General features: G+C 66.2%; 2 protein-coding genes across 2 annotated transcripts; one reads left to right on the top strand and one right to left on the bottom strand.

Annotated features, from left to right (window-relative positions):
• Positions 1 to 360: 360 nt before the first annotated feature.
• Positions 361 to 8,120, bottom strand: JAK3 (Janus kinase 3). Its single transcript, XM_065652220.1, has 24 exons — positions 8,038 to 8,120; positions 7,502 to 7,711; positions 7,298 to 7,421; positions 7,063 to 7,174; positions 6,796 to 6,941; positions 6,229 to 6,511; positions 6,031 to 6,153; positions 5,804 to 5,961; positions 5,476 to 5,587; positions 5,068 to 5,254; positions 4,781 to 4,902; positions 4,569 to 4,700; positions 4,408 to 4,492; positions 4,191 to 4,324; positions 3,791 to 3,929; positions 3,554 to 3,705; positions 2,853 to 3,003; positions 2,643 to 2,782; positions 2,226 to 2,415; positions 1,471 to 1,595; positions 1,148 to 1,320; positions 956 to 1,073; positions 751 to 861; positions 361 to 656 (listed from the first exon to the last, which is right to left on the bottom strand). Exons 2-24 carry the CDS (start codon positions 7,707 to 7,709, stop codon positions 540 to 542), a joined length of 3,342 nt encoding a protein of 1,113 aa, XP_065508292.1. The 5' UTR covers positions 7,710 to 7,711; positions 8,038 to 8,120; the 3' UTR covers positions 361 to 539.
• Positions 8,121 to 8,437: 317 nt separating this feature from the next.
• SLC5A5 (solute carrier family 5 member 5) lies at positions 8,438 to 14,586 on the top strand. The gene is made up of 15 exons (XM_065652853.1): positions 8,438 to 8,604; positions 9,921 to 10,332; positions 10,420 to 10,485; positions 10,782 to 10,833; positions 10,960 to 11,027; positions 11,100 to 11,254; positions 11,372 to 11,512; positions 12,026 to 12,155; positions 12,323 to 12,411; positions 12,516 to 12,628; positions 13,118 to 13,188; positions 13,379 to 13,461; positions 13,514 to 13,744; positions 14,165 to 14,268; positions 14,357 to 14,586. Exons 1-15 carry the CDS (start codon positions 8,438 to 8,440, stop codon positions 14,584 to 14,586), a joined length of 2,112 nt encoding a protein of 703 aa, XP_065508925.1.
• The last annotated feature ends 80 nt before the right edge of the window (positions 14,587 to 14,666 follow it).

The raw sequence follows: 14,666 nt of genomic DNA on the forward strand, positions 1-14,666 counted from the left end.
TGTCTGCGATACTGAGCCCTGGGGACTGCCAAGTGCCACCACGCGTCTGGCCTGTCCTTTGCTTATTTCTGGCTGGTTTTACCCCAAATCTGCCCTCCCGTGGCCAGGCGGGTAGCGAGGCAGGGGGGAATAAATAAAGCTGTGTTGTTAATGAGGATGTAGGTGCTGGAGCTTTCCTGGGGGACAGGGCTGGCTTGGGGGGACCATGGGCTGAGGGAGGCAAGGGGAGCCCCCAAAGCCACCGGGCGGCATTTACCCCCAGCAAGTGCTCTGTCCTGGGGGGTCCCCGAGGTCCCTGTGCATCCCCTCTCACCTCACCCCAGCTGGCAAATTTACCAAACTTTACTAGAAACCAGCCAAATCCTGCTGTGGGGACAGTGACAGGCAGAGCGGGGGTAAAAGACAAGTGGCATCGCTGTGGGGGGGTCTGCCTGCTGCGGGGAGAGAGGAGCAGTGCCCGTGTGCAGGGGCAGCGGGAGCATTGCATGGTGAGAGGCAATGGGGACCGTGTACCCCCCCGTACTGCCAGCTGGGGGGGGCTACCCACGCGCTTTGCTCCGGCCATCCCGCAGCGCCTCGATCTTGGGGACCAGCTGCCCAAAGGTGGGTCTGGCGGCGGGGGCGAAAGTCCAACAGCTCAGCATCAGTGCGTAGACCTGGGGACAAGGGACGGGGCCATTAGGGGAGCATGGTGGCCCCCCCAGGACTGCCCCCCCCCAGGACCCCCGCCAGCCCGGGGGGGGCTCTCACCTCGGCGGGGCAGCCGGGCGGTGCCGGGAGCCGCTGGTTTTCCTTCAGGAGCTCCAGCAAGTGGCAGATGATCTGCGCCGGCTTCCCGGTGCCCATCATGCGGAGAAACTCCTGCGGGCACGGGACGGTGTCACCGCGGGGCTCGTCCCAAAGGTAACGGGTCTGGGGTGGGGACAACGGGACCCTGGGGATGGGGGAGTCTCACCTCCGAGGGGCTCTTGCTCTTGTTGCTGTAGGTGAAGAGCTCGTAGAGGAGGACCCCGAAGCTCCAAATGTCCGACGCGCGGGAGAAGATGTTGTCTGCCAGGGACTCGGGTGCGTACCTGCCGGCAGGAGGGTGCTGAGCACCGGATTCAGCCCCATGTGTCACCCCCAGCACTGCCGGTGCTGCCCTCACCAGAAAACGGGGCTCTGGCCGGGCTCCCGCACCACGTAATAGTCCTTGTCCTGCGGCAGCAGCTTGGCCAGCCCAAAGTCCCCAATCTTGACGTGGGTCTCGCTCTCCACCAGGATGTTCCTGCTGGCCAGGTCGCGGTGCACGCAGCGCTGCGCCCCCAGGTACTCCATCCCCTGGCAGGGGGATGCGGCTGCTCACTGGGGCCGGGACCCAGCAGCATCCCGGGGGGGGCTCATCCCAGTGGGACCACCACCCCCTGGCATTGCTCCATCCCCTTCCTGGGACAGCGGGACCCCCTTTGCTGCTGCTCCCCGTGGTCCCACCTTGCAGATCTGCCAGGCGTAGAGGAGCAGGGTCCCGTGGTCCAGGCGGGGCTGGTTCTTCTGCAGGTATTCGCGCAGGCAGCCGTTGGGCAGGTACTCCATCACCAGCCGCAGCCCGCGCCGCCCTGCACCACACCACAGAATCGTTTTGGTTGGAAAAGACCCTCAAGATCATCGAGTCCAACCGTTCCCCAGCCCTGGCACTGCCCCATGTCCTGAGAACCTCATGTCCGTCTGTCCAACCCCTCCAGGGATGGCGACTCCAGCACTGCCCTGGGCAGCCTGTTCCAATGCCCCACAGCCCTTTGGGGAAGAAATTGTTCCCCAGATCCAACCTCAACCTCCCCTGGTGCAACTTGAGGCCGTTTCTTTGCTAAACCCCCCAGCTCCCTCAGCCGCTCCCATCACCCTTGTGCTCCAGCCCCTCACCAGCTCCGTTCCCTTCTCTCAACTCGCCTCAGCACCTCAAGCTCTTTCTTGGTGTGAGGGGCCCAGAACTGCCCCCAGGATTCGTGGTTTGGCCTCCCCAGTGCCCAGCACAGGACGGTCACTGCCCTGGTCCTGCTGGCCATACTGGTGCTGGTACCAGCCAGGATGCTGGTGGCCTCTTGGCCACCTGGGCGCACACTGGTAGCTGACATACAGCCACTGTCGACCAATATCCATCACCCACCGGCCAGGATGTGGGCAGCATCACCGTGGGCAGCATCACCATGGGCAGCCCTGTTTGCTCCCGTCCCCCCAGCCATGCTCACCCCGGCTGTAGCAGACACCCCGGTACCGCACGATGAACTCGTGCTGCAGCGAGTGCAGGATCTGGATTTCCCTCTCGAAATCCCGCAGCTCATTGGCCGAATCCTGCTGCAGCTTCTTCACCGCCACCAGCTCGCCCGTGCTGTCACCCAGTGGGTCGTAGCGGCACAGCTCCACGCTCCCAAAATTGCCCTGGCCAGGGATAGCCAGGAGGGGCTGTGGGATGCTGGGGGACCCCAGAGACCCGCCCAGATCCCCCCAGATCCCCCACACAGAGCACAAACCAAGTGTTTCTCAGCTTTGCAGGAAAAAGCATCCCCCCAATGAGCAGGGGGTTTTATGCCCCAAATGCAGGTAAGGAGGGGGGTTGCAAGAAACTCGTGCACTGAGTCTTGGGGGGCCCTTCTGCCCACCCTCACCTTGCCCAGCAGCGAGATGTACTTGAGGTGCCGCTCCTCGAAGTGCGTGGGGTCCTGGCACATGGAGAGGGGCTCGTACCCCCAGAAGCTGTCCCGCAGTGTCACGTCGCTGGGCGACAGGTCTGAGAGCAGCTCGTAATCTGGGGAAGGTGGCTGGTAAGGACATCGTGGGGGTCCCGTGCCCATCCCACCCCCGGTCCTGGGGCTCACCGGAGGTGATGAGGCTGTTGAGGTCGCGGATGAGGGCGCGGAAGCCGGGCCGGCGGCCGGGCTGGTAGTCCATGCACTGCGTGATGAGCGTGGCCAGCTCTGTCCACTTCGGTGCAGGGAGCTGGAGGCTGTTCTGGTAGAAATCCAGCTTCTGTGGGGACGGGACAGAGCATGGGGCTGGCGGCAGAGGGGCTGGTGGGTGGGGATGCAGTGGCATGGGGCAGGAAGGATGGAGAAGGAGGGTTGGGATGCAGCGGGATGTGGCAGGAGGTTTGGGATGCAGCAGGATGGGGCAGGAGGTTTGGGATGCAGCAGGATGCAGCAGGACGGATGGGATGCAGCAGGATGGGGCAGGAGGGATGGAGAAGGAGGGTTGGGATGCAGTGGGATGTGGCAGGAGGTTTGGGATGCAGCAGGAGGTTTGGGATGCAGCAGGATGCAGCAGGACGGATGGGATGCAGCAGGATGGGGCAGGAGGGATGGAGAAGGAGGGTTGGGATGCAGTGGGATGTGGCAGGAGGTTTGGGATGCAGCAGGAGGTTTGGGATGCAGCAGGATGCAGCAAGACGGATGGGATGCAGCAGGATGGGGCAGGAAGGTTGGGATGCAGCGGAATGGAGTGGGAGGGATGGGGAAGGAGGGTTGGGATGCAGCAGGATGGGACAGGAGGGATGGGATGAAGCAGAAGGGAACAGCGTCACCTTCTGGGGCTCCAGCAGGCTGACGGGCATGTTGCCACCACTGAAGATCTCCCAGAGGGTCGCCCCAAAGCTCCACTTGTCGGCCGGCAGCGCCAGGCTCTTGGGGTCACTGAGGCACTCGGGGGCCACCCAGGGGATGCGCTCCACCAGCACTGGGGACAGAGAGACAGCCCTGCTCAGCACCCGCCGGGGGGGCCCTGCCACCCCCCAACACCCCAGGTCAGCACAGGCACTTACTGTCCTTGGCCAAGATGGTGACGCTGACTCCGGGGTCGCTGAGCTTGATGAAGGGGGGGCTGCCGCTGGCCACATCCCCCTCCCGCGTCAGCAGCACCTTCTTGGCGGAGACGTTGCCGTGGGTGATTCTCTTGTCCTCCTGGGGACGGGAGAAGGACACAGATGTGTGGGGACCAGGGGACATGGATGTGTGGGGACCACAGGACACGGATATGTGGGGACCATGGGATACAGATGTGTGGGGGTCGTGGGACATGGATGCAGAGATGCTGAAGGATGCAGATGTGCGGTAGCCGCAGGACACAGATGCATTGGAGCTGCAGGATGCGGATGCACAGGAGCTGTAGGACGAGGACACGCCGGAGCTGCAGGACGCGTGGCCCAGGGGACACTGACTCACCAGGTAGTTGAGGGCATACGCCAGCTGCTTGGCCACCTGCAGCTTCCAGCTCGTTGTCACCTTCCCCTCGCCTCGGTTCTTCTTCAGGTAGAGGTCCAGGGGCCCGTGCCTGACGTACTCCTGCACCATGATACCTGCGGGGGGTTGCACAGGCAGGTCCGGTGTGTGCCCCCCCCGGCGGTGCCATCGCGGTGCCAGCGAGGGGACGGTCACTCACTGTCCTTCCCGAGGCTGACGCCGTGCAGCAGGACCAGGTGCTTGTGGGACAGCTGGCTCATGATGCTGGCGGCCTCCAGGAAGGACTGGGAGGGGGGGACATCACTCAGGGGGGGCCCTAGGGACCCCCCGGTGCCGGTTGGGGGGCTGCTGCCGCCTCACCTCTGCGCAGTTGCGGTGGCTGCCGTCCATCACCTTGAGCACCACCTCGGTCTGGTGGCACCCGTCCTCCTCCTGGTCCCGCTTGATGCCCTTGTAGATGTGGGTGAAGGAGCCCTGGCCCAGGCTCTCACCCTGTTGGGGGGAGAAAACGCTGGTGGGGGGGTCTATCGCCATGTCCACCTGTCCCGCCGGTGCCCTGATCCCCCCCCTACCCGTGTGAGGCTCTGGGGGTCGATCTTGTGGAACATCATCTGGTTGAGGCTGCGGCGGGGGGCGGCGGGGGAGCCGGGGGGCCGGGGGCAGCCGCTGCGCACGATCAGCAGGTTGGACTTGTCTGGAGGGGGGGGGGTGAGCAGCCGTGAGGGGCCCACGCCGCGACCTCACCGCGCTGTGACGTCACAGCCTGCTCTTGTGACGTCACACAGCTCGCTCTGTGATGACATCCTGCTCTGTGACGTCACCCAGGTGCGCGGCCCTGTCCCCCACCCCGCGGTGTCACCTTTGGGCAGGGGGGGACAGCAGGCTGCCAGGCGCATGCGGGTGCCCTCCGCCTGCAGCCCGCAGCGCCCGTAGGTGCCCAGCAGGTCCCGCAGGCTGCAGAACCGCCGCGACACCCCCGACAGCCAGAACGTCCCCTCCTTGTCCCTGCGGATCAGGCAGCGCTTGTAGTCCCGGCCGCAGCGGGTCTGGGGGGGCAAGACCGTGTTCAGGGGTGCAGAGAGAGCCCCCCAAACCCCCCCTGCTCTCCGTGTCCCCGCAACAGCCCCGGGGCTGTGCCTGTCCCCAAGGGCCATCACCGGTGGCACCATCCCTACCACACCAGGTCTCAGCCCCGCGGTTCCCTCCCAGCGACACCCGTGGGAGCCCACGCGATGCTGCGTGGTGCCGGTGGCGGTGCCGGGCTCACCTCAACACAGACGGTCAGCAGGTAACTGTCGAAGTCCTGGGGGCTGCGGCGCAGCAGGTACAGCCCCGGGGGGCTCCCCGCCGCCTTCAGCTTGTGCACCGCAAACTCGGAGCTGCAAACGGCACAACTGGGGCAGGGTCCCCCTCGGGGACACCCCGGGGACCCTGTGGCTCACCCTTCCACCGCGGTGTCCCCAGAGGGTGACCCCAGCATCCCCTGCGCGGTGAGCGGGATGGGGACCAGCGCTCCCGGGGCTCCTCCCCGCATGGTTTCTTTCCCCATCGCCCGTGGGTTGGGGGTGGTGATAGGGGGAGGTCCCAGCACCCACCTGATGGGCCCGTGGCACTGGTTCTCCACATCCTCCAGGAGCCGGGGGGGGGCCACCTCTTTGCAGAAGTAGTGGTGGGGGTCCGCGGTCAGGCGGTAGTAGCCATCGATGAGAGCCACGAAGGAGCAGGCTGCCCGCAGCGTGGGGAACTCCACCTCCTGGGCAAAGCGGGGTCAGCCCCACACCGACCCCCAACCAAGGGCACCCCCCGTGTGCCCCCAGCTCACCAGCGCCCGGCTGTCCGTCTTGGTGAGGGTGACGACGCGGTTCTCCACGGGGCCGCCGTCCCGGCTCGCCTGCTTGATGCTGATGTCGGTGATGTCAGGGAAGTCGCAGAAGTGCTGGCGGCTCTGAAAGGGGACACAACCTGGGCTGGTCACCGTGTCCCTCACCTCGGGGCATGCCCCTCAGCCACCGGCCCCCACCTCGGATCCGTTGCAGCTCCAGGAGATGCCGCTTTCGCCGGCCACGTGGATGACGATGTCGGTGGCGGAGCCAGGCGAGCGCACGGGGAAACTCTCCTCGGCCCAGCGCCGCTGCAGCCGCTCCAGGTCCAGCAGGTACTTGAGCTTCAGGTACCGTCCGTCCGTCTGGCAGCCCCCGATCTTCCGCAGGGATTTGCTGAAGCGGCGCCGGATGCGCTTGCGGGTGAGGAAGTTGTGCTGCTGGATCTGGCACCGCAGCGGCACCGGGATGCAGGACTTGTAGCTGCCGGGGATGGGGACATGAGGCGACGTTGGGTACCGGGCTGTCCCCAGGGACACTGGGCTGTCCCCAAGGATGCTGCGCTGTCCCCATGGGTGCCAGTTTGTCTCCATGGGTACCAGGCTATTCCCAGGGATGCCAGGCTGTCCCCACAGGTACCAGGCTGTCCTCAGGGATGCTGGGCTGTTCCCAGGGACACCAGGCTGTCCCCAAAGATGCCAGGCTCTCCCCAGGAACACCGGGCTGTCCCCAGGGATGCTGGGCTGTCTCCACAGCCCCCAGCTCACCTGACGTAGCTGAAGACCTGGCCGGGGCTCTGCTGCTCCTCCTTGGCGATGCGCAGCATGTCCAGCACGGCCAGGCTCAGGCACTCCTCCTGCGTGGGCAGGCTCAGCGCCACGGCCACGCGGCCCCCGATGAAATCGCTGCGGGACTGGGCAGGGCGCGGAGGCTACAATGAGCTTCATGTGTCCCACGCACCCGAGAAGCCACGCGGGAGCTTGCCCTGTGTCCCCGGGTGTTGGGGACAGGGACATGGCCCTGGCAGGGCTCACCTGGGCGAACAGGTAATCGATGACAGGATAGTCCAGGATGGGGCTGGCCCTGTCATTCAGCAGCTGGAAGCGGTGGGAGTGTCCCAGTCCACACCAGTTGGGGAAAAAGAACCTGATAGAGAGAGCGGGGGGTGCTCAGCACCGCATCCCGCATCCCGCACAGCCTGTCAGCCATCAGAGTCCCCAGGGAGCCGGGCTGGGGACAGTGGGACCGGCGTGTCCCCGGGGGCTGTACCTGATCCTGTACACCACAACCTGGCTGCAGGACTCGTCCACGGTGAAGAGGTGGCTGGGGGGGAACCAGCAGCTGAGATCCTCGGTGGCCAGGGCAAAGAGCGGGTGACAGACGGGCAGCACGCCTGGGGACAGAGCGGGGCTGTCACCTGTCACCCCCCCAGCCCACAGCCGGTGCTCCGAGCCCCCCCGGGCCGCTGCTCACCGCAGGCTTTGGCGGCGTGGACGCACAGCTCCTCGGCCGTGTACTCGCCAAAGGTGAAGGTGAGGATGCCGGCGGCGGTGCCGGGGGGGCTGTGCGGTGCTGGTGTCCCCCGGTGGTACAGGTACACCTGGAGGGTGCCGGTTTCGGTGGACGAGAGGCTGCAGGAGCGCTCCCCGATCAGCGGCGTCTCCTCGCCCAGCGGGGCCATGGCTGCAAGGACGGGGGGCGCTCAGCGTGGGGTGCTGGTGGCACTGTCCCCCGCAGTGTGACCCTCGCCTTGCCCCTCACATGCCCTTCCCCACGCATTTCCCTTGGCATCCTCCCCCCAGGAGCATCTCCAGGGCTGGGGAGAGCCCGTCCTGGGAAGGAGGGAGGGGAAACTGAGGCATGCAGCCATTTCTCCAGGCATGTGGACAAACCCACCCTCTCCAGCCCATCTCAGGGCCACGCGCCCATGCCCAGCATCGCTCCCAGGCACAGGATCCGGCTCCATCCCCATGGCCGGACCCCACAACCCCCCTGTGCCAGCGCGGTACCTGCTGCGTCCGTGTGCTCCAGCCCCAGCAGCGGGTCCCAGGCTGGGCTGTGCCGCTGGGTCTGGGTTCCGGGGCTGCGTAGGCAGCTGCTCGGAGGCTGCAAGCGAAGGAGAGAGTCACAAAATCCCCGCGGTGACTTCCTTCCTGCCCGCAGCCGCCCCGTGGGTGGCTTCCTGGCAACGGAGGGGTCACAGGGTGGGGACAGATAAAAGCCACCCCAGGGTGCAGGGACTGGGTGAGGGCTGAAGGGGCTGGGAGCCCTGGACACCCCACTTGGTGCTGGATGCCCCATTGGGGACCCCATGGACGGAGCACCTCGCTGGTCCTGATGCCGTGGGTACCACGGGATGGGCGATGCTCTGCCAGGGCGTCCGTGTCCCGCCGTGTCCCACTCCACCCCATGGGGCTGGGGGCTGCCCACACACCCCTGCCCCCCCTGCACCCCATGGCCGGGACCCTCACTGCCCCACACACAGCCCCACGGGATGGGATCAGCCCCTTCACCACAGTCCTGCCGCGGCCGGCCCGGCCCCAGGGTGCCGCTGGTGTCACCGTGCCCTCGGTGCCGTGCGGTGCCAGCGGATGTGGCTGGGCCCAGCAGCCGCCGCTTGTTGTTTTTCCCCTTTTTGCTGCTCTAAGCAGCTTGGCAAGGAGGCAAAGCCGGGGGCGATGGGGAAGGGCGTCCTGCCCAGCCCTGTCCCCATGGATGGGCGTTGGGGACAAAGCCATCATGGCTAGAGCCATGGCGACACTTGTCTGCTCCGCGGTGCTGCCTCAGGAGGGTTGGTGTCCCTGCGATGGCTCTGTCCCCACGTCAGAGCTCTTCCCCAGTCCCAGCCGCAGGTTTGTCCCCAGGGGTAATCCCCGTGGGACCAACCTGGGGACAGGTGAGACAAAGCAGCGTTTGTGCCGGGGAATGAGGAAGCCGGAGCAGCCCCACGCCTGGGTGCCACGTTTCCCGCAGCTGTCCCGCTGTCCCCGCGCTCACCGGGGCCACGGGCCACAGGGACACGGGTGCTGTGTCCCCATCCGGGCTGTGCCCAGGGCCAGCCAGTGCCGGGGCGGGTGGGAGGGAAGGGGTTATGGACGTGGCCTTCGACGGCTCCATCCTCCCCGCCGAGGGTCCCTCCCCGACGCCCTGAACCGCCCGCCCCATGCGCTGGAGGAGCCGGAGCCACCGCCGGCCCCTCGTCACCACCAAGGACATCGCCACAGCCTCCTCTGTCCCCAGGGACCCCCGGGCAGCCCCCCGCTCTCCTCCTCGCTGCTTCAGCACTGGGTCCAGCTGCCTGCAAACCAGCTGCTTTTTTTTTTTCTTTTCTGGATAAAGGTTTAGCTTTGGTTTGTTTTGTTCCCTCAGCTGGAGATATATATTGGCTCCGGTGGTGGCTCTGCCGCTCCCTGTTTGCGCTGGCTGGGGAGGATCGCTCCCCCCATCCCCGGACACGTCCTTCGGGTGCCGGAGCTTCCCCGGAGCAGCCGGACCAGGCGCTGCTGCTCCCCGCTCCCTGCGGGCTCTGAACTGGGAGGTACTGGGGGAAATTTCCTTGCTTGAGCTCAGGCTGTGCCTCTTGCAGTCAGACGCTCGGCACCGACCCTCCTGGGGATGGGGTGGGATGGAGGGGACGAGGTGGGACAGGGTGGGACAGGATGGATAGGATGGCATGGGGTGGGGTGGGATGGATGGAATGGGAGGGGATGGGGTGGGATGGGATGGGACGGGACAGGATGGGGTGGCATCCCTGTTCTCCACACCGTGCTCAGTCCTTTCTGCTGCTCATCAAACATCAGCTGAAAATTGCACAGAGTTTTCTCCCCTCCAGTTTCTCCAGCGCCTCCGTGCCCTGTCCTCATCCCTGTGCCACGTTCCCGTCTGCCCGCAGGTGCCCGGCCAGGGGGTGTCCCCCTCCTGCAGCCGCCACGCTGGCCCCCACGGGGAGCCTGGAGCTGTGGGTGCCGGAGCAGCTCACCTTCAGCCTCTGGGACTACGGGGTCTTCGGGCTCATGCTGCTCATCTCCACCGGCATCGGGCTGTTCCACGGCCTCGCCAAAGGCGGCCAGAAAACCTCGGAGGATTTTTTCACGGGGGGGCGGCGGATGTCGGCGCTGCCCGTGGGGCTCTCGCTCTCCGCCAGCTTCATGTCAGCCATCCAGGTGCTGGGGGTGCCGGCGGAGGCGTATCGCTACGGAGCCAAATTCCTCTGGATGTGCCTGGGGCAGCTGCTCAACACGCTGCTCACCGCCGGCCTCTTCCTCCCCGTCTTCTACCGCCTGGGGCTCACCAGCACCTACGAGGTGGGAACGGGGTGGGGGACACGTCCCACCCCGGGGGTTCCTCGGTGCTGGGATGGCACCAACATGCTCCCTTGTCCTTGTCCCCAGTACCTGGAGCGCCGGTTCAGCAGGAGCGTCCGGCTGTGCGGGACCGCGCAGTACGTGGTGGCCACGGTGCGTGTCCGTGGTGCACGGGTGGGATGGGGACAGAGGGGACATGGCGGGGGCTTGAATCCAGCCATGCCCTGAGCCCCCGGGAGGTGTCCTTGTTCCCCTGCTCTTGTTTTCCGCGGCTCAAAGCAAACAGCGCCCGGTGGGAGCCCTGTTTTCAGTGAAAACCTCAGTGTTTTCCCACACGCCGTGCTGGGGCGGCACCGTCACGCATCGTTCCCGTCCCCGCTGGTGCCACCGTCACCTGCCCGGTGCCCGCGGTGCCGCAGGACGGGGTGCTGACTCCCCTGTTCCCGCAGACGCTGTACACGGGGATTGTCATCTACGCCCCCGCCCTGATCCTCAACCAAGGTGCAGTGGGGAGGGGGCGCTGCTCGCTGTCATGTCCCCATCCTCGTGTTGGGGACATTGCAGCCCTGTCTCACCCCAGGTGTTTGCACCCTGGGGTTCTGCTCAGCATCTTCCTGTCCCCTTCAGTGACCGGTCTGGACATCTGGGCATCCCTGCTCTCCACCGGCATCATCTGCACCTTCTACACCACTATAGTGAGTGTGGGACGGGGGATCCTGGGGGTCCCCGGGGTCCCCAGTGCTAACCCGCAGCTCCATCTGGCACAGGGCGGGATGAAGGCTGTCATCTGGACCGACGTCTTCCAGGTCTTCGTGATGCTCTCTGGCTTCATCGCCATCATCATCCGGGGGATGCTGCTGGCGGGGGGTCCCGGCAGGGTGCTGGCCATCGCCGCCAACGGCTCCCGGCTCAACTTCGGCGAGTGAGTCCCCCCCGTCCCGCTGGGTCCTGACTCTGCTCCCCCATCCCGGGAGTACTGGTGGGGCCGGTACCAACCCCGGCTCACCCCCCGGCCCTGGCGGCATGCTGCTGTGCCCAGCTTCAACCCGGACCCGCGGAGCCGGTACACGGTGTGGACGTTCGTGCTGGGCGGCACGCTGGTCTGGCTCTCCATGTACGGCGTCAACCAGGCGCAGGTCCAGCGCTATGTGGCCTGCCGGAGCGAGAGGGAGGCCAGGATGTGAGTCCTCGGGAATCGGCCGGGTCCTGCTCTGCGTGGGATGGAGCTGCTTCGGGTGGGGGGAATGGCTGCATGCCAGCCTGTCCCCCTTGGGGAGCCCAGTCCCTGCACCCCTGCACAGACCCAGAACCCTTGCACAGACCCTGCACCCCTGCATGGACCTAGAACCCTTGCACAGACCCAGAACCCTTGCACCGCTGCACAGACCCTGCACAAATGCTGCATCCTTGCATGGCCGTTACACCCCCTGCACAAACTCTGCACCCCTGCATGGCCCCCGCACTCCTGCATGGACCTTGCACCGTGCACAGACCCTTGCACGGACTCTGCAGCCCTGCATGGACCTTGCACCTCTGCAGGGACCTTGTACCCCTGCACAGACCCTTGCACAGTCTTTGCACCCTTGCACAGCCGTTGCACGGCCCCTGCATCCTTGCACAGACCTTGCACAGCCCCTGCACCCTTGCACAGCCCCTGCAGCCCTGCTCAGCCGGGTGTGCTCCATGCTCACAGGGCGCTGCTGGTGAATCAAGTGGGGCTCTTCTGCATCGTCTCCAGCGCGGTGGCCTGTGGCCTTGTGATGTTTGCGCTCTACAAAGACTGTGATCCCCTCCTCGCCGGCTACATCTCAGCCCCGGACCAGGTACCGGCTCCCCCCGGCTCTGCCCTCTTGAGCACCAAACTGAGGGCAGCGAGGTTGGAAGGGTGAGAGGGTTGAAGGGCAGGTCCCTGGGTGCTTGTCTCAGCCCCCTGCGGGTCTGGGGTCCCCTGCGGTCCTGCCCCCCCTGATGCAGCCGCCTTCCCCCACAGTACATGCCCTACCTGGTCCTCGACATCTTTGAGACGTTCCCGGGGGTGCCAGGGCTGTTCCTGGCTTGTGCCTACAGCGGGACCCTCAGGTGAGGATGGGGACGCCGAGGGGACCCCACAGCTCCCCACGGCAGGGCGCTGCGGCCCCCCCACCCCGCAGGCTGCCGGGGCTGAGCGCTGCCGCCCGCCCCAGCACGGCCTCCACCAGCATCAACGCCATGGCGGCCGTCACCGTCGAGGACATCATCAAGCCCAAGCTGCCCGCGCTGTCACCGCGGAGGCTGACCCTCATCTCCAAGGGGCTGTGTGAGTGGGGATGGGGCCACGCCGGGCTGGGCGGTGTCACCTGCGCTGCACCGCGCTGTGCCGTGACATATTTGGCTGCACCTTGAATCCTGGGGGCAGTTTTGGGCCCCTCATGATGAGAAAGATCTCGAGGCGCTGGAGCGAGTTGAGAGAAGGGAACGGAGCTGGGGAAGGGGCTGGAGCACAAGTGTGATGGGAGCGGCTGAGGGAGCTGGGGAAATGGCCACAAGTTGCGCCAGGCGAGGTTGAGGTTGGATCTGGGGAACAATTTCTTCCCCAAAGGGCTGTGGGGCATTGGAACAGGCTGCCCAGGGCAGTGCTGGAGTCACCATCCCTGGAGGGGTTGGACAGACGGACATGAGGTTCTCAGGACATGGGGCAGTGCCGGGGGTGGGTTATGGTTGGACTCAATGATCTCGAAGGTCTGTCCCAACCAAAGTGATGTTATGATCCCGTGCCGTGGTGCTGAGCCTTCCCATCTCCCCGCAGCGCTCATCTACGGCACCCTGTGCATCACGGTGGCGGCTCTGGCCTCGCTGCTGGGGGGGGGTGTGCTGCAGGTGAGCCCCCCCCGCTGCCCCCCCATCGCCCACCCGCTCTGCCCGGCCAAACGAGACCCGGCCACACACCGCTGGGCACCCGAGAGCCCTTGAGCTGGGGGGGCCAGAGGGGCTGGGGAAGAGCCAAGTGCCCTCCTCCTGCTCTGAGCCCCCCGCAGCCCCCCCGCAGAGCTCTCCGTCCCCTTTCCAGGGCTCGTTCACCGTCATGGGGGTGATCAGCGGCCCGTTGCTGGGGGCTTTCCTGCTGGGCATGTTCCTGCCGCTGTGCAGCACGTTTGTGAGTCCCGTGGAGGCGTCTGGGGGGGCTGTGGGGGTCCCACAGCAGCCTGACCCCCTCTGCTCCACCGCAGGGTGTGCTGGGGGGTCTGGCTGTCGGCTTTGCCCTCTCCTTCTGGGTGGCCGTGGGGGGGACCATGTACCCCCCCAGTGCTGCCACCATGGGGGTGCTGCCCGCCTCGGGGACCCTCTGCCCGCTCTACAACCACACCGCCGGCGCAAACCGCACCGTCCTGCTGGGACCCCTGCCCCCCCGCCAGGACCCCCCAGCCCCGCCACGGTGAGGGGGGGACAGCTCGGGTTGGGGGGTTGGCAGCGGGGGGGACAAGGTCCTGGAGGGGCAGGTGGCTTGCTGCGGTGTCACCCTGCTGTCCTTGTTCTCTGTGATGTCACACTGCTGTCCTTTTTCTCTGTGATGTCACACTGCTGTCCTTGTTCTCTGCGATGTCACCCTGCTGTCCTTTTTCTCCGTGATGTCACACTGCTGTCCTTGTTCTCTGTGATGTCACACTGCTGTCCTTTTTCTCTGTGATGTCACACTGCTGTCCTTGTTCTCTGCGATGTCACACTGCTGTCCTTGTTCTCTGCGATGTCACGCCCACTGTGATGTCACACTGCATTCCCTGTGACGTCACACTGCTTCCCACATTTACTGTGATGTCACACTGCTGTTCCCGTCCCCGCTTCCCCCCCCCCGCAGGCCGCCCATCCTGGCTGACTTCTACGCCATCTCCTACCTGTACTACGGGGCACTGGGGACCCTCACCACCGTGGTGGTCGGGGTCCTGCTCAGCTCCCTGACAGGTGAGGCTGGGGGACGGGTGAGGACATGACCCCCACGCTGGGGTCCCCCCCTCCGCAGACCCTCCCCGTGGCCCCCAATTTCCGGCAGGGCCGACCAAGCGGACACGGCTGCCGCCGGGCGTGCTGTGGTGGGACATCACCAAGCAAACGTCCTCGGTGTCCCCCGCGGGCACCAAGAGCCCCGAGGAAGAGCCCCTGGGCAAGGCAGAAGCCCCCCAGGTGCCGCCAGCGAGGCCGGACGGGGCAGGCAGCCCCCCCTGGGGCCCCCCCGAGCCCGGCACCGCCACCGACCGGCTGCTGCAGGACACCCACGTGTAGGGTGCTGGGGGGCGCGTGGGGGGGTCCGGTGGGTGGGACAGGGGGTGCACGTCCCTGTCCCGGGGTCCCCAATAAAGGAG

The sequence above is a fragment of the Caloenas nicobarica genome, chromosome 27 (genome assembly GCF_036013445.1).
Source record: "Caloenas nicobarica isolate bCalNic1 chromosome 27, bCalNic1.hap1, whole genome shotgun sequence".
Classification (NCBI taxonomy): domain Eukaryota; kingdom Metazoa; phylum Chordata; class Aves; order Columbiformes; family Columbidae; genus Caloenas; species Caloenas nicobarica.

Excerpts from the sequence above, each read along its gene's own strand:
- JAK3 (XM_065652220.1), bottom strand. The coding sequence starts at position 7,709 with ATGGCCCCGCTGGGCGAGGAGACGCCGCTGATCGGGGAGCGCTCCTGC. Across the intron at positions 5,588-5,803 it reads CAGTGCCACGGGCCCATCAG|CTCCGAGTTTGCGGTGCACA; the intron begins GTGGGTGCTGGG and ends TGCCGTTTGCAG. Across the intron at positions 657-750 it reads CGCCCGGCTGCCCCGCCGAG|GTCTACGCACTGATGCTGAG; the intron begins GTGAGAGCCCCC and ends CCTTGTCCCCAG.
- SLC5A5 (XM_065652853.1), top strand. The coding sequence starts at position 8,438 with ATGGGGCTGGGGGCTGCCCACACACCCCTGCCCCCCCTGCACCCCATG. Across the intron at positions 12,412-12,515 it reads GCCTACAGCGGGACCCTCAG|CACGGCCTCCACCAGCATCA; the intron begins GTGAGGATGGGG and ends CGCCCGCCCCAG. Across the intron at positions 13,189-13,378 it reads TGGGGGGGGGTGTGCTGCAG|GGCTCGTTCACCGTCATGGG; the intron begins GTGAGCCCCCCC and ends TCCCCTTTCCAG.